We start from the raw sequence: 24,364 nt of genomic DNA, 5'->3' as shown, positions 1-24,364 counted from the left end.
TTTTGAATTTTCTTTTACAGAATTACCTAATTTATGTTCTAGTTAACAAAAATACATTGTTTTGGATTTGAGATTACAAAACTACCCAAAACAGTGTTATCCCTCAAGTGAAGATGTTTTTTGATAGTTTTACCCCTTTGCCTCCCTTCTCCTGACTGCTCCTATCCCCTTCTTCTTCTTTTCTTCTTTCTACTCGCATTTCAGGAATGCAAATAGTTCTCAGCCGCCCCTACAATGGCCTCATCGCCCACATCCCATTTCATAGGGAATGAACTTCCAATATATGCCAATGCATGAAACAGTAAGACCAAATCCAAGCTAATATATTTATGGCCATGAGTGTATGAGGTTGTGATGATAAAGATAATGTAAATTATGTAATGCAAGTATTAAGAGGCGTAGTGGATGAGCAGAGGTGGACGGGAGGCTCGATAGAGAATCTTAATCTTTATCCATGTCTACAGCCCTCGAACCCAATTGGCCCAAATCCACGCCCAGTTCCTCCGCCAACCTCCATCAATCCAACCAGCTCTTCTCCCATTTCGTCCCCATCTATGGCTCTCTCCACAGGATGCCCTGTGCCCACCTCGTCTTCCTCTAGACCCAAAATCCCAATCTCCTCCTCTTCAATTTGATCAAAGGTTACTCAATTTTCGAACCTTCTCGACAATCCCTCAATCTCTTCTCCCTATTGAGAAGCCATGGAATCTGGCCTGATCGACTCACCTTTGCCCCTCTAGTCAAGTCCTGCTCCAACCATTCCGGCCTCAATCTCGGCCGAGGAGTCCATGCTGAGATCGTTGCTCTTGGGTTCGAATCTCACCCTCTCATTTCGTCAAGCTCTACTCCTGTCACGACGCGATGAAGGATGCCGAACGGGTGTTTGATGCTATGTCTCACCTAGACGTGGGTTCTTGCAATATGATGATCCGTGGACACTGTAAGTGAGGAGTTGTGGTGTACGTCGAACTGTGGATTTTGTGGCGGAGCCTGTTGGATTTTTGTTTAAGGTGGAAATTTTATTTGTATCCCTATAATGGGGTAGAGAGAAGAAAAGAAGAAGAAGGGGATAGGAGTAGGTATGCGAAGGGAGGTAGGGGTAAAACTGTCAAAAAACCTAATCAATTGAAGGATGAACATTGTGTTTGGGTAGTTTTGTAAACTTAAACCCAGAACAATGTATTTTTGTTAATTGAAACATATCGAGCCCTCCAAACTGTTGGATCCTCATTGCCATTCATCGCTCATCACAAAGTGATTTGAACACCCCCCCTCTCTAGGGAACAAGATTTGGATCTTAATCAACTCATTTGTTTTATCATATCCTTCACCAAAAGAATGAAAAAAACAAGGGGGTTTTGTTAAAAAGTATAAAATCTATATTAAAAAATATAGGGAAATATATATATATATATATATATATATATGTAGTATATAAAGGAGTAAGATCCTGCCATGTGCCTGCTTATATGGAGTTGAAATTTTTGGACATTTCTATCCGAAAAAAAAAATTAGACAAATAGACCTCAAGGTCTTCAGTCTCCAATGTGTCAGTCTAGTTTTAAATTGGATAGAATTCATCTAGTGGAAAAATAAAACTATGAAAATATAAAGAATATTGTAGGATGCATGCACATAATAATATGATTTTGTTACCTAGAAAAAAAAAATTCGAAACACTGAAAAATAAAAAAAAAATGAATGTCATATTCATTCATATCAAATTGATTTAAGTATTAAAACTCAACAAAAAATTAAAAAAAAAAAAAAAAATTTGTCTTCATTTCATATCAAATTTTATTATACTATAATATTGTTATCAAACATATTTTACTTTTAGGTTTGATTTCCTCTTGATGTCAGCTTAGAACCCAAATTACATGATGATGTCGATTTTCCCGCCCAAAACATTGAAGCATCCCTTTAAAATATCCTTTATACCCCCATATGATGGTTTTTCATGTAATACCACCCTTCCAATGCACAAAACTTTAGACAGGCTTCATTGGAGAGAACCCTCCCCCTTTATTATTATATATAAATTTAAAAAATATTTTAATTATTTTATATATATATATATATATTTTTTTTTTTTTTTTAACTTACAAAAATACTTTACATAGAATTTACCTCACACTTTCGACCCTCTATCTCATGGTCTCTCCATATCTCTCCCTCTCCCATTTTTTTTCCAATTTTTTTTTTTTCCTTTCATATCTTAGAGGAAGCTCTCTCTCTCTCTCCCCTAAAAGTAGGTAAAAGGAGAACAAATCTTAGACGAAATTTAAACTGAAAGAATACCTCTTAGATCAATTTTTTAACAATGAAAGAAGGCAACTTCAAAACTAGCTTAATATCCCCCTATTTCATTCTCGTTTTATCCTACGATTAATAGAGGACAAAGTTTCCCTTGACCACGCTGCCCGATCCTAGGGTTCACAAGCTCTTCTATAGATCTATCAAAATGTTCCCCAATACTGGCCCCACGCTTTGTTAAATATAAATCATGGAGTTCACAAACTGACAAACTCCATCCATCCATTAATAAATATAGATTTTTCTTTCTTTCTTTCTTTTTTTTTTTGGACAAAAAGACTTTCATTGAGAAAAGGCATCAAAGGTGAAACACCTAGACGCAATCATAGAAGGATTTACCATAAAAGAGGGTGGTCGTAGCCACCAAACATGAGATAGCCTAAGTCTGGAAGATCCAGCGGCTAGAAATCAGCAAGGACGTTATCTGTCTTGCGTGTAAACCTGAAAAAACAAGAAGAAAATGAAGTATAAATCTGCAGAATTTCAGTAGCAAGGTCGATGTGAACCCAATCTAAAGATGCTGGCAAGCAGTTAAAAACAAAGACTGCATGAAGACAATCTGAATAGAAGAGGACCTGCTGCAATTGGAGACTTTAAGCTAAAAGGGCCCCATCACGGATGGCCACTAGTTCTGTTGAGGAAGCTGAAAATCTGAGGCTGCACTTGCATTTCGCTACAAAAAACCATCACCCGGATCCCAAATAATGGCACCTCTACCGCTATTAAAGAAGACTCACACACCAAGCGCCATCAATGATTGGGAGTGCGAGTCCATAAGGGAGGAGACCAATTGGCCTTGAGACATTATGTGGTTGAAAGCAGCAATTGTAACATTGATACACGCTGGTTGGAGATCAAAGGAGCTTCGATTCCTGGACTTCCAAATCTGCCATAGTAAGGAGCTACAAAGGAGATCAGGGTGAGCTTGGTCCGCTGCATCCTTATACCTTGTGTGAATAAAGGTCAACAATTCCTTTATGTCATTTCCTTGGAAATCAAAAACATTTAGGCAAAGGGGGCAAGCCAACTAACAAGCTGCTGCATGTGTGCACTCGAGAAGTGCATGACAAATGGACTCTTCCTCCACACCACATGACGATCGAAGAGGGTTTTGTTCACTGAAAGGGCATTATGGCCACATCGCCAAAGAAAATTTTTTATTTTTAGAGCAATATTCATCTTCCAAATTGATTTCCAAAACTGATCTAAGTGAGATGGAGAAGGATTTGAAGAGAGATCACAATCCAGTGTCAAGCTTGTGAAATACGCAGATCAAACGGAGACCTTCCACTTTTTGACGGGCTCCAAAGCCATAAATCTTCCTTATTTGAGAATAGAATGGGAAGTCGAAGGACAGCATGCACTTCGATGGTAGAAAAAATATCAGTAAGTAAATTGGATTTCCAAGTGCCAAATCTCCAATCAACAAGGTGATGAACAAAGTTTGATTCGAATTGCTCCATTTCTAATTTTAATTTTTCGCCTCAATCCCTTGAGTAATAGATCTCGACCATGAAGGATGCTTTTCCAACACCAAGAACAGCGCGAGGTTTTTGGGTTTCAAGAAAACTTTTGTTCGGGAAATGTTTTGATTTAAGCACCTTCACCCAAAGACTGTCGGGTTGAGAAAGTATTGTCCAACTTTGACGAGCAGTTGGTGAGCTGTGGTGTGTATAAAACCCATGCTCACTAGGAGGTCTCGAGTTCGAGTCTCCTAGCTGTTACCTACTTCCCTCCCTCCCCTCTTTTTTTCTCCTATCTTATCAAAAAAAAAAAAAAAAAAAAAAAAAAAAAAAAAAAAAAAAAAAAAAGCTTGATTTAAATTTAAGAATAATCTAAATACCATGCCTCCATGCTGCTCCCTGCTGCTTCCTGGAACACACTTTTGACCATTTTACCCAAGATAATCCTTGACCACAAGAATTTTTCCACCAAAAGCAATGGATTAGGTTGTTGAACCTCTTACAAATATCCTTTGGCAGCAAAACGGTTGACATGGCAAATGTTGGAATGCATAATTTCTACATAAATAACACAAAGAATTTAACTTCGTAAACTAACGATTCATGGGTTGCATTGAGAGAGTACAGTGACCATTACTGAAAAGCACTAAAGTTATCACCAAGCACTGAATGATGCCATCAGATAGGGATTCTCTTTAAGGTTGTGTTCAGTATGCATTCTCGGAACAGATTCTGGGTTTAGAAAATTAAATTTCTCCATTTCCTCATTTCAGAGTGCATTCTAGATTCCGCAGATGCATGCCATACACATTACACAATGTGTGGCCTTCGGAACTAAGGGTTAGGTGGACCAAAAAGAGTTCCCCATGTGACTTATAAAAGACACATAAGTTTTCCATAAAAGACATGTCATAAAAATGGGCAAGAGTGCCCTGTCCACTTTCATAACACTGCACCAGCATGCAAGCCAATGAGAGGCTGATAGAGGCATCGGTGTGGGGGCAACGCTGTCTTTCCATGCCTGTATGTGTCTAAGAATAGAACCACCCAAGCAGGCAGTGTTCTTTCTTCAAATAAAAATTTATCCTTCGCAAAATACACACAAGTTTCACAAGTTTATTCTAATTTCACATTTTCCTCTATTCAGTATTCACCCTCTACCTTAATATAATATAACTTCAAAGGTAATTATTTATTTAATAACAAATGGCAAAATTTTCATTTAAAAACTTCAAATTTGGTCAATAAAAGCTAAAATAACAGTACATAGCTTCCCAAACACACAACAATAGAACATTAGAACATTTACTTCTACACCAACAAAAAAGCAAGTTATATAAAGCAATTTCACAGAGCATACACCAATACAAGGTGTACAGTGAGTAAACCTCATCGTTCTTTCAAGTCTATAACTAGAAATGTCAATCTAACAACTGGCATAAACCAATTCTATATCAAGATTACAGTGCACTGATAAAATTCATCATTTTTTCTTCTCATGTACTCCAGCAGACCTGCACAGCATCAAAACCAAAGAATTGATTTCTATTATTACCAATACAAAAATCTAAGAAACACAAAGCATTGTTTAAAAAGAAAATGTTAAATAATCCATTTCTTCTCTTCCCCTTTCTAAGACGCATTCAATTTAACCATTTTATTCCTTTTTGGTCTACATTACAATGTCCTTGATTATCAGTAGGTAAAATCCCAGCAGCATATTAGGCAAACGAAAAAAATATATATCAGGGACAACCAGTCCAACTGAAAAAGGAACAAAAATTAATCCACAGCTTCCAGAGAGACTGAGGGGACTCGGAAAAAATACACAACTAAGATAATGGACTTTGGAGCAGTTTAGGAGGTGAAGGAGTAGAATATACTTTTGATTAAATGTTTATCCTGCTGTAAACAACAACTGCCCTCTAGGTCAGGAAGAAAACAAAAGGTGCAAAATATGAGCAATTGAATCAACAGTTCAACACACCAAAAGAAGAGAAAGAAAAGAGGAACACGGTAAGCAACAAGGAATGGCGAATAATTTGAACAGCTATCGTCATTCTGACTCTGATATGTGGCAGAAAGTTCTAGATAACTATGATACACATCTGGCAAGAGAAATTGAAGGGAATGGAACCAAGAAAAGGAAAACAGATGCAGTAACAGACTATGATTACTTAAATAGCTCTCAGTGGTCTGCAGAGAAAGTTCCTGTACGGGTTTATTACAGACCAAAAAGACCAAATGAATTGGGAAAAGTTAAAGAGAACAGAGTCCAATACTCGATTGATACGATAAAGTTAAATAACATCAAATCCAAATAGGTTTTTTTACCCCAAACATGGTTATTAAGACCAGACTATTCTTCATTTTATCCATAGATCCTTCACATACAATAGATCATATGAAAGAATCCATTCCCCCATAATGATCCACCACTAAACCGTTCCTCTCTAGGAACCAATTTCAACCATAAAGGTCTTGTTACTGAAATATTTGAGTGGCTGCATGTAATGTGGGAAGTTAACCTGTAAGAAGAGGGTTTCAGATCTTCATTTTGAACTATGATCCAATCGGATTTGAAACCAAAACCTTAGCTGTACTTTTGATGACATGCATGCTGGTCAGTATGGATAATGTTAACGGAACTTGAAACTCCCATATGTTAAGGACAATAACAGACACATGAACCTTTAAAAACATAATTTAACTTCAGAACAGATGTTATACTCAATCCAGCATTGAAGGACACCACATAAAGTATTTACATTGTCTGATTGACACTTAACTACTAATAACTCAGTAAGGCACTGATATCTCAGTTCTACAGAATGCAATTCAGATATCCCAATTGTTTACCAGCATAGCTTTTGGTTTAACTTAATGGGAAGCTCTGAGGGTGGAAACAAAATGGAAACATTTTTGTAATGCCAGTTAATGTAAAGCTAATTCAGCTAAGGACCAGCTCTATGGGAAGATCACTAATAGCAAGAAGGGACAGCAATATTTTAAGACTGAATAACCGAATTCAACAGGATATAAGGTCAGATTAAAAATTCCTGTACACCAAACAAAGTAAATAAATCTGGTTTGATATCTAAATATGGGCAGCAAACACCAAAGACCAAGATAGATCTATCGCAGACAGCAATTAGGACACAAAACCCAGAAATTTCAAGAATACCAGGTTACAAACAATCAGCCACCCGATGGGCCTCAAACTCCCATTGAGTTTAGGGCCTAAGGGGGTGAATAAACCCTCCAATCCCAGGCCAAACTAATGGTCAGATGCAAAGATATCTCAGTTCTTGATTTCAGGTACAGAACTAGAAAATAATGGAATCAAACAAACCCAGCACAGGATCCGCTGAATATCACGACCAAACTGCAGTTTGTGGGTGCTGATTTGAACCTCCAAACAAGACCAGCAACTCATGGACAGACAGGGAAGATCGATGGTCTAATGGTTTCAACAGAAACACTTTAAGAAACCAGAACCGCAGGTGGGATAAGGTTCTCTTCAGTCAACCACTAAATATACACTCCTCTGTAAAATTGATGGGGAATCTAAGCAATAATTTGACAGCACAAATAGAGCCTCAGATCAGTCTCGGAAAAGGCCTCGATAGCAGGGTATAAAAATAGAAACAAAAGGGGATCAGTTGGAAGAAGATAGGTAATCTCTCTTATACTAGGGAATCTCAACCCAGGTTAATCACCTTACCGCATCTTACAGGGAATTCTTGAGCAAAGCAAAATTTCTTTCCTTGATAATAAAATTGTGGGGTGAGCTCTATGGCTCATACATTAAATAAGCTTACACAAAATAGAAAGTAATGAAAAAGGAAAACAACTCCCTACACAAGGAATAGATAAAGGTGGAAACAATATTAAAATTCAAAGTTCAACTATCTAACTAATACTTGATGTTATAATTTAATGTTGAATTAAATAACAACATTAAATTACGTCTTTAAGTTATTAAAACCCACCTAAGATCCAAAAAAAAAAATTTGCGGAGAACTAGTCTGGTTTTATGCCAGAAAGATCCACAACATAACCTATTTACTTGCTTAGGAGACATAAGCAGGGATTAGCGCCAAGTTTGAGTTATGGAGATCAAAACCTTGGAATCAAATAGGCTCAAAGATAAGTAGAACAAAGATGGGGTATATGATGTGTAACTTTAGTTACACCAAGACGAATAATGTGGTGGTGAAAATTGATGAGGAAAATACCGCAAAGTGTTTATTTTAGGTATTTGGGCTCAACTATATCTAAACAAGGTGATATAGAGGATGATGTTTCACAGAGAATTAAAATAGGAAGGATGAAGTGGAGATATTCATCCGAAGTGTTGTGTGATCGATATTATTCTTTTAAAACTTAAAGGAAAATTTAATAGCACAGTCATACGACCACTATGATGTATGGTGAATGTTGAGCAATTAAAAAACATCATGTAGATAAACTTGATGTAGTGAAGATGAGAATGTTGAAATGAATGTGTGGCAAAATTAGGAAGAGAAAAGTAAGGAATGATCATATTAGACTGCTTTGGGAGTAGCTCCGGTACATGATAAGCTACGAGAAAGTTGTTTGATGTGGCATAACCATGTTCAACTGAAGACTTTAGATGCTCTACTACAGAGGAGTGATTTGATTCAAATTGAATGAACTAAAAGAGCCATGAGCAAAACTAAAATGACCTTAGGAGAAGTGGTGAGGAAAGACATGCATAGCTTAGGCCTTGCATCAAGTATGATCTTGAATATAGCTGATTGGAGGGCAATGATCCATGTAACCGACCCCATTTAGTTTGGATAAGGCAAGGCGGAGTTGATGTTGTTGTATTTTATGTTTCATTCATTATGTGATTCATAAAGTAAACTATTAGGATTATCCATTGGCTGCATGGGAAGCAGCCAACTGATCAGATCCCATAGAAAAGAAATCGGAATGAGGGTATAACCTAGCTCTAATGGACAATCCTTTTTCTTCAGTTTCTTTCCAGAATCTTAAATGTATTACGAAGTGCAATCATCGAGCGTATACTTGGTCCAATTGACAAATCCCATAGGAAAAAAAAAGTGAAAGAAACAAGCCTAACCTCATCTTGCGAAGAACATTAGACATCTCCTCACGCTTCTTCTTTGCCCTCTTATGGGTACCCAACTTTCTCTTGGCAACTTTAAGGGCACGCTTGTCCTTCCCAACCTTCAGAAGCTCAGTGATCCTCTTCTCATAGGGAGCAAAACCAGCAACTTCCCTAATGAGGTTCCTGACGAAATGAACCCTCTTGCTAGTTTTCTAAAACACAACACAAAATTCCAAGCATATCAGAGAAAAGTTACAATCAAAACGAAAAACTCCCAACCATCCAATAGAAAGCAAATCGTATGAAAGTTGCTTACCCCTTTTCTGTCAGAAGGGCGAGGAGCCAACTCCCGTTTTGTAACGATATGCCCTTTGTTCAATCCAATAAATAGCCCACTTTTAGGCTGTATAGAAGGAGCCATTGCCTGATCACGAAAGAACACACAGAATCATAAAATCAGACATAGATTCGAACATTCTTCTAACGTAAAGGCAATGTTGAACTAGGTTCTAAAGCATCTATTATGTCTTTGATCTAAGTGCAGAAGGGGAGAAGAAACCCCTTTCCTCTAACATATCCACAACTACAAGCACAGATGACTGTAAAAAAATTTATGCACGAGATGAAAGCAGATTGATTCAAGACCGTTCGGATTTCAGTATGGTTTGAGGAAATCAAAGAGCATAATGAGAAATCTGCAAGAAAAAACGTAAAAAAACGACGTCATACTATGTTACCTCAATTATCTGCAGAGACAAACTTCGAGTTTGCTGCACTGAAAGCGGACACCGAAGCTTCAAAAACCCTAACTCGCAACTTTATTGCGTTGTTTAGCTGCCAGCCATTGGCCATAAAGGTATCAAAGTTCAGCCCGAATCGGTCGGAAATATTAAAACCACCCGGTGCAGGCCAGACTGATATTGTTTTCGGGTTGGATTTTATGGAGTTTGTATAAACCGAATCAAACCAGATCATTATGCACCGTCCGAAATTGGAAATCATACCAAATCTGGAAAAAAAGACCGACCGATAAAAATACTGAACCCCCCCCCCCCAATGGTTTGAGGAATTGGATCGGCCGGATCCCGATACCATATCAGTGTATTGGTATGGACAGAAGGTTAAATAGTCCAAAAAAAATTTTTTTTTTTTTAAATTAAAAGTATGGGTATTTTCATCTGATCAAATTGTACCACCGTGTTATTCAAAGTAAGGGTATTTTTACGACACAATATTGGACCAAATTGTGCCATTGTGTTTGCCATTATTTAACCGGTCAATGAATAATTATGTGATTTAAATCAAATATTTAAAAATATAAAAATAGTTGATCACACTATGCTAATAGAATTTTAAAAGCTTGTAATAGTTTGTTTTGTATAATCATCTTTGTCATGAATTAAAATGTTAAACTAGCAACCATGGTCAAAATCAAAAGTTTAAGAATATTAATTGTGATGATTAAGTCATATCCTTTAAACTATAATCTTTTTTTTTTCTTTTGAAAAATTAAAATCTTTTGAATTATGTAAATGTTGATTACTTGATCGATAAAATTTATTGTGTTTGAATTATTTAAGAAGCTACATCAACCTTGAACTTAACCATGGTTGGTTGTTGTGATTTGGAGCAAATTTATTAAAAGAAAATGAAAACAGCTCAAATGCTAATTTACTAAATTTGGGTTTTTTTCTTACCAAAGAACAATATAAAAAAAATAAAAAATAAAAAAATAAAAAATAAAAAACAAAAACATATCTATAATAGAAGTTACACAAATTTGCTGAATCACTCCCACCTTTTTTTATCCATGGGCACAACATGGTTTTATACCATGATGATTAGATATATCAAAACTTTTATTAGACAAAATGTCAAACTTGATGATTCATCTCAATCATAGAACTCACCATGTGTATGGCTATTTTAGCTGTTTTTTATTTTTTTGTGATGTACTTCCTTTTATGTTTTAAAATGTTGTTATTCAAATGGTTTATTTCTTATTTGAAAGCGTCGCATGTGAAAAGATAATCTGACTTTGAATTTAATACATAATTTGGTAATAATGTGGATATTATGTCTTTTAAATTTGAACACTAAGGTGGGAGTTTTGTTTATTTATGCTTTTTTTTTTGAGAAAGGGGGGGGGGTGGTCTACAATAGGCAAGTTCAAGCCCACCCCCACAAAGCTCTTTCGTTCCTTCTTCTTCTTTCTTCTTTTTTTTTTTTTAGGCCACAAAGACAATCAAATTCATGATCTATTAATTTTTAGGTGTTGAACTTTGCCAACTGAACAACCAACTTGGGAATCCTCACAAAGCTCCTTGGGTGCTTAAGTATGTTATATATCCATTTAGGTGAAAATTTTCCTTCATCAGTGATGGTGGAAGAATCCCTTCACTGCTAGTGATGGTGTGATGGACTATTATTCAATCATCAATTCCTACCCGTTATTGATTGGGTCAAAACTACCTCCCCCCTTGATATCCGATCTACCAATGCCCATAATGAAAGAGAACTCGAAGGGATTCCGGAATTTATATGTCCACAAACATGAATTTAGGTCACTGTTTGTTTATTTATTTATTTGGTAGAATTTTGGTTGCTATTTAAGTTACTGTTGGATTGAGGCTGAGGTCACAACCCCCACAAGAAAGGGATTGAGATTCCCCCATCATAGCATAGCCCGTGGGCTGAGAACTCTGGTTGAGGCCCAATCAGGTTTTATTTGGGCTTGGCTTGTGTGCACAGTAGATATAGATCCAAACATAGCCCATCTAGTAAATCTCATTCTCTAAGTCCAATCAACATATCAGGTTGGGCTATAAAACTAATTTTGGGTCTTAAACTTGACATGATATCCATACAAATAATACAATTTCCTTCATGTGGTACAGAAGAAAAAAAAAATCAATAAAACCCTAAAAATGATAGAATAAAAGCAAAATGGCTCCATGCGAAGTGATTAAATAAGGTAATATAAAAATTGACTTCAGTTGGAAAGAAAAAATATATTATGATATTCCTCTAAAATGAAACATTGACGTTCTTTACAATAGTTATACTAAAAAAAAAAAAAAAACCTTCGATGTCACAAATCAGCTTTTTTATCAATTGATCGAACCATCAACTCTAATTAATCATTTTGGATGGTGCGGAAAAGATTCCAAGGTAAAAGACTTAAGAAAGGTTCAATAAACTGCTACGGTACCTACACCTTCTCATGGGTAAGGGATCGCTGCCAAATTGCGTGGTCCCTACATTAATATTGGAGCCGATGACAATATGGGCAAGGGTATTTACGCATATGCATTTTTTACACTTTATAACATCATTTTGCCCCTATGTCTGGTGCAAGCACTATCTTTTTGGAATTATTTTATCCCAGCTCTTATTGACACTATAAGTATGGTATTGGATATAGCCTACTTTATATCAATATCAATACCAAAACCTTAAACTTTAAAAGAGAATCTTCTACACCACATCGATAATAACGCATGAAACGATCCCATATGGCACAAAAGGAGAGAAAATCATATTAACATCCATTATGAGAGGCTGCAAGATATATTGACTGAGTGTCTCCATCAAAAAAAAAAAAAAACAAGAGACTGAGTATGAAACTTTTTTTTTATAAATAAATGTCAAAGCAAGCATCAATGGGTGATCTCTTAAAATGTAATTTATCAAGGAACTGTTCAAGATCTTTACATGCAAGACACGTGGGAAGATATGAAGAATTTATGACCATCCATCAACAACTTTTTTTTTTTTTTTTTGTCTTTTAGTGGTGGGGTGACTGGGTGAGCGATCATTCCCTTATATTTATATCCTTGATAACGACGCGAAGGGAAGAACAAAAATATTAGATTATAAAAAGGATAGTGAGGTAATTTCATGTTCGGAGGAAAGAGAGAATAAAAGCCTGGTGGTGGGCGCCCACAACTGTGGGCCGTAGACCATGGTGTTGGTGTGGAACGAAACTCCAGACTTCGACAATGACTCGTAAGACTAGACTTCCTGGTTCCTATCTTAAAATTTCAGCCATGGCAGGCTTGGCAGCTGCCCATCCTGCCCGTCGCCCTCCACATTCAGATAAAGATTCCCGTACTAAACGCTGACCCTCGGGTACCTCCAAACTCCGAGAAGACCGAGACCTCTCTCTTTCTTTACTCCAGAGTCCACACTGCTTGGTCTGTTTTATCTTCGAAGGATCATCACGCGACCTCCCCTTCCCCTTCAGAGGAAGGGGGGCGCATGATAGAGTGGTGCTCTCCTCTCCGGCTACCGCTGTTGTATGTAAAACGATTTGAGAAGAAAGAGCGAGAGCGGGGGAGAAGATGGGTCAGGGACTGAGTTGCAGAGCCACTTACGAACCTGGCCTCTTTCGTGCTGTTCAGATTGGGGACCTCGACACCGTTGTTTCTCTCTTGGAGAGAGACCCAACTCTACTGCATCAGAACTCCGTCTATGATAAGCTCTCCGCTCTTCATATCGCTGCTGCTAATGGTCGGATCGAGGTTGGTTTTATTTTTCCTTTTCTCTCTTCTTGTTGGTTTTTGTTTTTCTACCCTCTGTAAATGTTTAGTATTTTCTGGTTTCGTGATGTACAGGTTCTCTCTTTCCTTTTAGATCGATCTGTTCATCCTGATATCTTTAATCGGCATAAGCAGGTTGGTTCCTTTATTAATGAAATGAAGTTGTCGCTTCCCTCTTTCTGGAAATGCTTGATCTTGCCTTTTCTTTTGGTTTTTTTTTGTTACGATAATGCTTATTTCATCTTTTGTGTACGATTGATTTAGACGCCACTTATGCTGGCTGCAATGCACGGCAAGATCTCCTGCGTGCAGAAGCTCCTTCAAGCAGGTGCGAATGTATGTAAAAATCCTACCTTTCTCTTCAACCATATTGATTTCCCCACTCTTTCAATCTTTTACCGAATTCTGAACGGCAATGGTGGACTGATTTGGGTTCTTTATGAAATCCCTTACCAGATTTTGATGTTTGATTCTGTTCACGGAAGGACCTGTTTGCATTATGCTGCTTATTACGGACATTCGGATTGCCTCCAAGCCATTCTTTCAGCTGCCCATTCGAGCCCTGTTGCCGAATCTTGGTGGGTGGACTTCCATACTTGGTTTTTTCCTCCTCCACTTGTCTACCTCTTGTGGATGAAATTGTTTCAAAGGCATCTTGGTGACTGATGAGGTTGAACTGCAGGGGGTTCGCTCGTTTCGTGAATGTTAGAGACGGCAGCGGAGCTACCCCTTTGCACTTAGCCGCCCGGCGAAGACGGGCTGATTGCGTTCATGTCCTATTAGATAGTGGGGCTCTTGTCTCTGCAATCTCTGGCGGATATGGGTAATGATCCGTTACTGAAGGGCCCTCTTTGTATGCATTTCAATAATAGCGGTCTCTGAAATTGATAAAACTGTCCTAACTCCTAATTGCAGTTGCCCTGGGAGCACTCCACTTCATTTGGCAGGTCGAGGAGGTTCATTGGGCTGTGTCCGTGAACTGCTCGTGTGGGGTGCAGATCGGCTTCAAAGAGACTCAACCGGGTAAGTTTTTGCTCGATCTTCTTCTTGATGCCGCAATTAGGAACTATACCCATTACCGATGGTGCTCGAAACTGGTGAACTCTAGAACTTGCTTATTTGTGGAAGTGCTTGAGCCTGTGATATATCTGGAACTAGATTTCTGTAATCAACCCTTTTGTTAGTGATGGATTCCTATAATTTGAAAGCGTGAGGATCTGCAATTACTAAAATTGTTTAGATGGATTGGGTGTGTTCCTACAGGAGAATACCATTCACGGTTGCTCTGAAACACAAGCACGGAGCATGTGCAGCCCTGCTGAACCCAACATCAGCAGAGCCTCTTGTGTGGCCATCCCCGTTGAAATTCATCAGTGAGCTTAATGCAGAAGCGAAGGTCCTGATGGAGAGGGCTCTTATGGAAGCAAACAGAGAGAGGGAGAAGAACATCTTGAAGGGGATGGCATGCTCACTTCCGTCCCTTTCGCATTCTGATGGAAATGCCTGTATTGACGACAATATCTCTGAGGTGATTTTCCTTATTCCGCTTTTACTTGAATACCCAACTTTTGATTTCCTACTGACTCTGAAATTTTGAGGAAAGTCCAGGTTTATTTCATTAGTTTTACTTGAAAGTACTAATCATTTCCAATTATAATACCCATGAATAAATATCGTTGAGGGGAGAATTGTATTTTAGAAATTAAAGAGATTTCTCTTGCAATTTTTCTCCCAGTAAAGTTAGAACCAGATAGGAAATAGAGTGTTAAAAGATTCCTTATTTCAGGAAATCATCAGGTATATATAACTTTGTTCAATATTTATTAACCGTCCATGTGGTGACTAAGAGTGCTCATTGAGCTAGAGGCTCCCTCAATTACCAGCTCAATTACTAGCCTTGTGGATGGAGTTGATAGGAGTCAATATTGGTAGAAATCATGAAAGCCTCTGGTATGCTTACTATGGACAGATATCATACTCCGTGGCTTAACTATTGATTCATGTTTTCGGTTTAGTGGTTTATTTGATCGAAATGGCTTTAAGCATGAAGATAATATGTTTTTGATGTGGAGAAAGATGGAATATGTTTTCACATCTGTTCATGTTCATAGAAGTTTTGCAAACTGAGTTATCAATTACAATTGCCTTACAAGCTCACTGAGAGAATTAATCTCACACAGGGAAGCGACACCGAGATGTGCTGCATCTGCTTTGACCAGGTCTGCACAATTGAGGTCAAAGACTGTGGTCACCAGATGTGTGCTCAATGCATTCTAGCTTTGTGTTGCCACAAGAAGCCAAACCCCAATACTGCATGCATGACTGCCCCTGTCTGCCCATTCTGCCGAAGCAGCATTGCCCAACTGGTTGTTGTCAAGAGAAAGACCGAGGATGAAATGGATGGGGACACCAATCCCTCGAAGATAAGGAGGTCGAGGAAGTCACGGACATTTTGTGAGGGTAGCAGTAGCTTCAAGAGCTTGTCGGCCATGGGTTCATTTGGGAAGATGGGTGGCCGTGGTTCAGGAAGGATTGCTGCTGACAGTGGTCACTGGGTTGACAAACCATGACCCAAGAAGATGCTCTCTCTCTCTCTCTCTCTCTCTCTCTCTCTCTCTCTCTCTCTCTCTCTCTCTCTCTCTAGATATATATATATATATACATGGAACTCCATTTGCTTTGTAGATTTTAGGCATTTGAAAGCAAATTAAAGGAGGATGGGATCAAAATAAGCAAGAAGATTTTATAGGCAGGTATGGGTTGATGGGGTTTTGTTTTTGGAAATCTTTGCTGTTGTAATTTTGTTTACTTAATATTGAAGAAGCAGTGGTGCTTTCTAGGATCTATCGCATAAATAGAGGAAATTCTTGTTTTGTAAGAAAAATAACCTTCAATGGCCTCTACAACGTAACAAACTGAACACAAACACTTATGGATTACCTTCCAACTCCTGACTTAACTCTGGATGAACAATTAAATTTTTTAGAAAGGGCATGGGATTTACATGCGAGTCGCATGTAATGTTCTCTCATTCTAAGCCAATGAGTGCATGGGAGGGGGTGCCATATGTATAGGGTGTCCACATGGTCAGGAAGAAGAGAGTGTGAGAGTTGTATATGGCTCAATTTGTACATCCTTTTTCCCTTGAAAGATGGCCTTTATGGTGGAGGGTTGAAAATGTAACATCCTTCATTTTTATTATTTATTATTATGTTTTTAAATCTTTATGTAATATTTATTAAAACCCAAAGGTAACTTTCTATTGAAGGGCACCCTCTCATGTAGAGCATCTATGGGTGACATTTGGTTGTGCCGTATAAATTGGTGATATGGTAATCTTCATCATTGTATTTGTAGAGAATATCGATTGGTGATGTGGTAATTTTCATCATTGTATTTTTCAAGATTCGTATGGATTGGATGCTTGTCCTATTCAATAATCAAATTCGATAACGTACTCTTTATTATTGTCACGCATCTTTTTTGTAGTTTACGCATTGTTGACACTTTCTTGGTAATTATGGATCGAAAGTTTTTTATTTTTACCTCTTAGATCCAATTTTTATACATGACCGTATATGTATATGATCTTTGTTTTTTGGGTCAAATATGTACATGATCAAGTGATCATTGTCTTTCAACTCTTGGATGGGAGGAGAGAGCAGAAGTCAGAAGTGTTATGATACATCCCCTTTTGTCCCCCATCGATCTAATGGTCAATCAGACTACATTGCAACAAATTTCTTCTTCTTTTTTTTTTTTAAATGAAAAAATTCATCATCTAGTGTTATTATTATTCCTCTTATCGTATTAAGTCAATAATACCCCTTTATTATCTTGATTCCCATCTCTATGCAACCACACAGACACACACCCTAAAACGGATTTTTCATTCATATAGGGTGAAAAGAAACTAGCTCATATATACTAATATATATCATACAAAGTAGACAATAATTCTCATCCTAAAGCATTCACAGTCCACACCCATCATGGGTAAATTAAGAAATTTCGTTTTCAGAGTGGGTGAAGGGAAACTATCTCCAAAACACAGCGTACGAGGCACAGAGATGCATGGTTTTGGTTATTGGTTGTCATTTGACATTGTCCACGTATTGGTTTTATTAGGGGAAAAAATTGACTAATGAACCGAGCCTTTGGATTAATATAGTGAGAACATATGAGCCACCAATAGGGTATTGACTAATGGATTTGTGAGGGAATGGAGCACTTTGAGTTGGCCAAGTGGGTCTGTCCCTGACCCCTCTAAGCCAATCTTGAAAGCAACTCAATAATCGAGAGAGAAGAGGACCAAAACGATACAGTCGTGAGTCGTGTGATGTTTTGGCCCTAGTGCAAGTTTAAACTTTTGGAAGATGAAAAGGGCTTGAGTTAATAGATATTGTATGTTGTCCCAATCCAAACCTAACAGAGAATTTCTTTTTAGTTCTCTTTGACACGCAACGACACTGGTTCATTACAACAACAACAACAAAGCTTAGCCTTATCTCAATTAAATGGGGTTGGCATTAGTCCATTGGACCACTAAAAATAGAAAATAGATCGCAACGAATTGAGTTGGATTGAATCAATTCTAACTTGTTTTATGAGTCACAGCATCATCTTTCATCATTGTCATAAAAATAAAACAATTTTATACAGAAGAATTATTAACTCAAGCCCTTATACCTAAGATCTCTCTCTCTCTCTCTTGAGATTTTATTCATTTCTTGGGGTCTAATTATAGGATTCAAAGGTCCACTTAAGACTCTATGAGCAAGAAGATCGATTATTGAGATTATTATCCAAAATAAATAAATAAATAAATAAAAGAAGATCATTGAGACCCGGCAAAAATGGAGAAGAAAGTCAAATACGTGTCTGACCTGAATAATCTGGGAAGACATTAAATCATGGTTGCATTATTCTAATTATAATTCTAATTACTCAACCTATGTGAAAGAAATTGCAAGACCCAGCAATATTATATGCTGAGGAGCTATGGATTGACTAATTGTATCAGGCGCAGCTATTCATTAACGGATAGTTACTCTCTCTTAGAGAAGGAATCAAGAATGCATAAAAGGGCTTAATACGGAAAAGATTTATCTAATGTTCCTCATAGTCCAAAGAAAAACTTCTTTTTCTAAGATATATTAGGGGTATTTTTTTCTTTAATTAAATTTGGTTGGTCAACTCTCAGATAAACCACTAGGAAGAAGAAACTATATATAGTTTGAACAATATCCATCACCCATTGGGGAAGATTAATAAAAACCGAAAACACTGAACTCTCCAATGTGTGTGTGTGTGTGTCTGGGGGGGGGATCACGCTAAGATATAGTTATTTTTGTTTAGGATCCTTCAATTTGTTTTTCATTTTGTATTTTTGGTTTTTTATTTAAATGTTAAGACGCAAAGAAGCTACCTATATATTTAAATATGTGGACTGACAAGTGGGTAGGGACACTAAACATACATCAAATGTAACAACTACAATATGTTACACATTGCCCAAATTACAAGCCAGCTGTGTTTGATAATCCATAAGTCTAAATGCATTTGTTATTGCTATCCAATTAAAATATAAATCGACATAAAAATAAAATTATGATAATGAAGCATGATACTAAAAGGATTGGTTTGACCCTTCGATGTTTAGGGGTTGAAATCGTCTGCAATTTCGATCTTGTACAATTCCGTGCAATACCACCTTCAGGCGGTGACACGTGTATTAATATCAATACAATGGTCCAGATCTAGCACAACTAATAAAACATTAAATCAGTGAAGAGGCATTTAAATCAGATCTGGACCATTGCATTGGTATCAATACACGTGTCACCCCCTGAAGGTGGTATTTCACGGAATTGTACGAGATCGGAATTGCAGACGATTTTTTTCCGATGTTTAGATGTCCTGAATGCCATCATATTATCTCAAGGATAATCTCATCGTAAATAATAGTTTCTCTCATCCTATGGTGAAGGGAGAATTAATCACCTCATCCACCCCTTCCGACGATCTGATTGGATCGGAGAAGTGTATTTCAAATCTTATACTACAAGGAATGAGAACTAATAATGAACCGAGAGTCCATTTGTGAAGATAAATTAATCCCAACTCTTGTTGTCACCAAAATGGTGAAGTGAAAAATTGTAAACTTTCTTTTTTATTTCTTTTGTTTTATTTCTCAAAGTAATTTAATACAGGGGTAAGCAAATGTTTTCAGAATAATTTAAGGTGATTGACTTTGTAGGTACCATGGACCTCCGCCCCCGCCGTGGGATCGCGATACTGCGCGTAGCGCACGTACACACGCTCTAGGGTTCAACCCTAATGAGATGAGATAGTATCCCCTAGTCATCAAATGCCAAGGGGGGGATACACATTATGGGTAAAAGGGAGTCGCCACCTAGAAAAGGGTCTAGGACCCATAAATGTCTCCCCCAATCAAGGGAGAGAGACTAATGACTCTGATGGATAAGGCTGGTTTGCACCAAGATTTTGGGCAAGTGTCAAGTGACAGACTGGGAAGGTGTTAGGCACCCAGTCTGCCCGACCCGAAGGCCGGTCTCTTTTTGTTTGACCAAAGTTTGTTTGTACCCTACTAACTAGTCCTAAATCTAGGTCACAGAAAACCCTAATCTAGGTATCTAAGCATGACATGTAAAAACCCTAAACCAAGTGTCTAAATTATGCTAGCTAGGTTATGATGCAAATGATGAGTTGGTTACGCTAATTAAATAAGCTTAATTTACAAAGCTAAATTAACGAACCACAATTAAATAAACAACAGCTGAAATGACTAATTACATTAACTAAGTTACTTTAATTAATCTAAATTAGTACTACACTAATGCAAGTGAATGTTGGAGTACAAAAGATAGATAGTAGGAAAACCCAAATCCCCAACATGCACCTAGTGCTACAAGCCGGTTTGAGGGGCCAGTCACGCCCATCCTAAACTAAACACGCCCTAAACTACGTCCCATACATTATTTAGAGGGAAATAAAATGAAATCATTTGATTTGAAATTTCAAAATTAGGGGAATCCCAAACCTAAGTTCTAGGACTAGATACATTATAGGCCTGAAATCAAACCAAAATGGATAAAAGAAAAATAAAATAAAAAACAAGGAGGGAAAGATTCCACATAGAAATGCAATAATAGGTTGGGGACATTACAAATATGGACTATCTAATAGCAAATTAAAGAAATAACAAAAAAAACAAGAAAATAAAATAAGAAGGAGAAGAAGAAAAAGTGAGTTGTAGGTTCGGTTACAACAGACTTTGGAGGAAGGAAGATGAGAAGAGAAGAGGAAGAAGAAAGAAGAAAGAGGGGGGTTCGGCTGCTGCTGCAGGAGAAAAAGAAGAGAAGAGCAGAAGAAGAAGAAGAAGAAAAGAGGGGGGTTCGGCTGTTGCCAGTTACAGCAGCAGGAAAGGAAAAGAGAAAGAAAAAGAAGAAGAAGAAGAAGAAGAGAAGAAGAAAAGAGGGGGGCTGCCAGTTACAGCAGCAGGAAAGGAAAAGAGAAAGAAAAATAAGAAGAAGAAGAAGAAGAGAGGAGGATTAGGTGCGGCTGCGGTTCGGTTGCTGCCGGTTAGGGGTTGCAGCAGCAGGGAAGGAAAAGAGAAAGAAAAAGAAGAAGAAGAAGAAGGAGGAGGAATTAGCACGGCTCGGTTGTTGCTGGTTAGGAGTTGCAGCAGCAGGGAGGAAAAAGAGAAGAAGAGAAGAAGAAGAAGAAGGAGGAGGAAGTGCGGCTCGGTTCGGTTGCAGCAGCAGGGAAGAAGAAGAGAAAGGTGCGGCTGCAGTTCGGTTGCAGCAGCAGGGAAGAAGAAGAGGAAGGTGCGGCTGCAGTTCGGTTGCAGCAGCAGGGAAGAAGAAGAGAAAGAGAAAAAGAAGAAGAAGAAGAATTAGGTTACATAAAGAATATGATCTAAGGTTCCAGATTAAAGAACAAAAGCAATTTAAAAAAACTAAACCAAATCAAAGGTAAACATGCTAAAAATAATTAAACCTAAATACCCTTAATTGGACCGGGATAAATTAATTTACATCCAATTAAACCGTATTGAACCAAATTGATACTAATTAAGCATACTTAATCTAAACAAATCATGAATTAATTTATTACATTAGATAAGCTAGTTCTAAACTACAATTAGGAGAAGAAAAATACCTTAAACCGGCTTTAATCAAGGAACAAGGGGAGATAACCCTTGTGCTTTGAGCCCCCAAATCGAACTAAATCGGATAAAATTTCCTGGCTCAATGAAGGATTAATGTATTAAACTTTTAAACTTGGAGAATGTTTGATTTTAGAGAGAAGAAGTTAGCCAAAAACCTTAATGGGGCCATCCTCTCTCCCAAATTCTCAATTTTTCTCCTCCCTTTTGGAAGAGGGGAGAGGCTGTTTTTATAACCATGGGACTTGGGGTAATTTTCTCAAATTTCCGATGTGGGACTAAAACTAGAGATGCTTTTGAACAAAGTGGAGCACGACCTAATGGAGGCCGAGGTGGAGCGCGGCCTGATGGAGGTCGAGGTGGAGCGCGGCCTGATGGAGGCCGAGGTGAAGCACGGAATGATGGAGGCCGAGGTGGAGCACGGCCTGAAGGAGGCCGAGGTGAAGCACGACCTGATGTAGGCCGAGGTGGAGCACGACCTTTCAGAGGCCGAGGTGAAGCACGGCCTGATTGAGGCCGAGGTGGAGCACGGCCTGATGTAGGCCGAGGTGAAGCACGGCCTGATGTAGGCCGAGGTGGAGCACGGCCTGATTGAGGCCGAGGTGGAGCATGGCCTGATTGAGGCCGAGGTGGAGCACGGCCTGATTGAGGCCGAGGTGGAGCATGGCCTGATGGAGGCCGAGGTGGAGCACGGCCTGTTGGAGGCCGAGGTGCAGCACGGCCTGTTGGAGGCCGAGGTGGAGCACGACCTATTGGAGGCCGAGGTGAAGCACGGCCTGATGGAGGCCGAGGTGGAGCACGGCCTGAAGGAGGCCGAGGTGAAGCACGACCTGATGTAGGCCGAGGTGGAGCACGGCCTGATGGAGGGCGAGGTGGAGCACGGCCTGATGTAGTCCGAGGTGCAGCACGGCTTGATGTAGGCCGAGGTGCAGCACGGCCTGATGTAGGCCGAGGTGCAGCACAGCCTGATGGAGGCCGAGGTGGAGCACGGCCTGATTGAGGCCGAGGTGGAGCACGGCCTGATGGAGGCCGAGATGGAGCACTGCCTGATGGAGGCCGAGGTGGAACACCGCCTGATGGAGGCCGAGGTGGAGCACCGCCTGATGGAGGCCGAGGTGGAGCACGGCCTATTGGAGGCCGAGATGGAGCACGGCCTGATGGAGGCCGAGGTGGAGCACGGCCTGATTGAGGCCGAGGTGCAGCACGGCCTATTGGAGGCCGAGGTGGACAAACATCAATAATCCACAACATCAAATTTTTGAAAACATTTTCTCTTGAAAGTTTATGGGAAAAAATGGTCATTTCCTACTCTAAGTTTGAAAATTCTCCAAGTCTAAAATATCCAACATGTAATCCTTCATATTATCATCATTGCCGGGGGGTGACAAAATTCAGTGTCTACAGAGACACAACTCGTCCACTGGGAGTGACCTAGGGGTTTAAAGGCTTGTTGCACATGCTAAGTGCCACCGTGATTCCTACGAAAGTGAGTTAGGATTTTTATTTTTATTCTTTTTCTTTTTATTTTGCTCGAGGACTAGCAAAGTCTAAGTGTGGGGGAATTCTGATGAGCACATTTATGTGTGAAATTTAGGGTAGTAAACATGCATTTTTCATATTTAGAATAGAGCTACCTTGGGTTTTACTCTCTTTTTGTAGGTTTTATATTTTCAAGGCCTTAAGGACTATCGGGCACTATATCTCCAATTTTTACACGTAAAGAGGTCCTATTTTTTTTTATGATTGTGAAGAGGACGAAATTCTGAGCAAGATGGACGTGTTCAATTAAAAGTACGCATTCGTTTGGTTACTCGTACAAGTGATTATTCTTTTCAGGCCAGAAAAAGAATAATGGATCAGAACTGAACCGCGATGCAGAACCAGCCTGTTTGCAATTGTCCCAGAGGTACAAGGAATACTCCAAATGCCAACAAGGATCGATGGACCACATCCTTAAGTGATTGAAGATTCGTTTTTGTAACAACAACTACCTAGCGTAGTTGGTGAGTTGTGGTGTGCAAAATCCCTTGCTTATTAGGAGGTCTCCAGTTCGAACCTCTTACCCGCCATTTTGTTGAGGTTTTTTTTAGAATATTTTCTCTCTCCTACTCATCACTCAAAGGAGGTCGCCCAAGATAGTTGTACGCAAGTTTGAAGAAGAGAGAGAGAAAATAAAGAGAAAAAATAGGAAAGAAGAAAAAAAGAAAAGAAAAAACAAGGGCATAGATGAAATTTCCCTTTAAAATAGAATATTGTCCAAATCCAAGCAAGGAAAATCGGCCAAGGAGGGTTTCTTGCGCAAGAAGAGAGAGAAAAATATAAAAAGGGAGAAAAAATAGGAAAAAAAAGGTAAGAAAAATCGTGGGAGATCTCTCCACACATTTTCTCTATCTTCTCTCTCCTCCACCTCATCAACAAGATAAAAAAAAATCTTTTTTTAGAAGCTAAAATTGTTAGCTTTTCTCCCCCATTCTCTATATAATAGAATTAACACAAGGGGAGGAGGCACTTCATTCTTCTTCTAGGTTTTTTTTAGTTGCTCTCTCTTTCTCTTGCTCTTTCTTTAGTTTTAGTTCTTCTTTATCTTTTCTTTAATCACTTTTGTAATAGTTTTTTTTTTTATTTCAATTAATGCAAGCACTCTTTTATTTTTATTCAGCCCTTTTATGTTTATGATTTATGCAATTGAGTTGTAATTTTTTAAGTTATAGTTCTAGGCTTAGATCTAGGTGACAAGATCACGAGCCGTGGAGCA

The 24,364-nt window shown here is 38.6% G+C and overlaps 2 protein-coding genes across 3 annotated transcripts; one reads left to right on the top strand and one right to left on the bottom strand.

Moving 5' to 3' along the window:
- Nucleotides 1-4,994: 4,994 nt before the first annotated feature.
- On the bottom strand, nucleotides 4,995-9,765 carry LOC122057132 (60S ribosomal protein L36-3-like). Its single transcript, XM_042619134.1, has 4 exons — nucleotides 9,615-9,765; nucleotides 9,194-9,301; nucleotides 8,890-9,089; nucleotides 4,995-5,293 (listed from the first exon to the last, which is right to left on the bottom strand). The coding sequence occupies exons 2-4, from the start codon at nucleotides 9,296-9,298 to the stop codon at nucleotides 5,263-5,265; spliced, it is 336 nt and encodes a 111-aa protein (XP_042475068.1). The 5' UTR covers nucleotides 9,299-9,301; nucleotides 9,615-9,765; the 3' UTR covers nucleotides 4,995-5,262.
- A 3,154-nt stretch (nucleotides 9,766-12,919) lies between these two features.
- On the top strand, nucleotides 12,920-16,260 carry LOC122057192 (putative E3 ubiquitin-protein ligase XBAT31). Of its 2 annotated transcripts, none has more exons than XM_042619214.1 (8): nucleotides 12,920-13,400; nucleotides 13,494-13,553; nucleotides 13,683-13,754; nucleotides 13,875-13,996; nucleotides 14,101-14,241; nucleotides 14,334-14,441; nucleotides 14,682-14,946; nucleotides 15,599-16,260. In XM_042619214.1, the coding sequence occupies exons 1-8, from the start codon at nucleotides 13,221-13,223 to the stop codon at nucleotides 15,986-15,988; spliced, it is 1,338 nt and encodes a 445-aa protein (XP_042475148.1). In that variant the 5' UTR covers nucleotides 12,920-13,220; the 3' UTR covers nucleotides 15,989-16,260. The 2 variants fall into 2 exon arrangements, with proteins under 2 accessions (XP_042475148.1, XP_042475149.1); XM_042619215.1 differs by having other exon boundaries at nucleotides 13,351-13,441; nucleotides 13,489-13,553.
- Nucleotides 16,261-24,364: the final 8,104 nt, after the last annotated feature.

This window comes from Macadamia integrifolia, chromosome 12 (assembly GCF_013358625.1).
Source record: "Macadamia integrifolia cultivar HAES 741 chromosome 12, SCU_Mint_v3, whole genome shotgun sequence".
Classification (NCBI taxonomy): Eukaryota; Viridiplantae; Streptophyta; class Magnoliopsida; order Proteales; family Proteaceae; genus Macadamia; species Macadamia integrifolia.
Note: the sequence above shows the minus strand (reverse complement) of the source record. Positions and strands in the feature narration are given on the sequence as shown.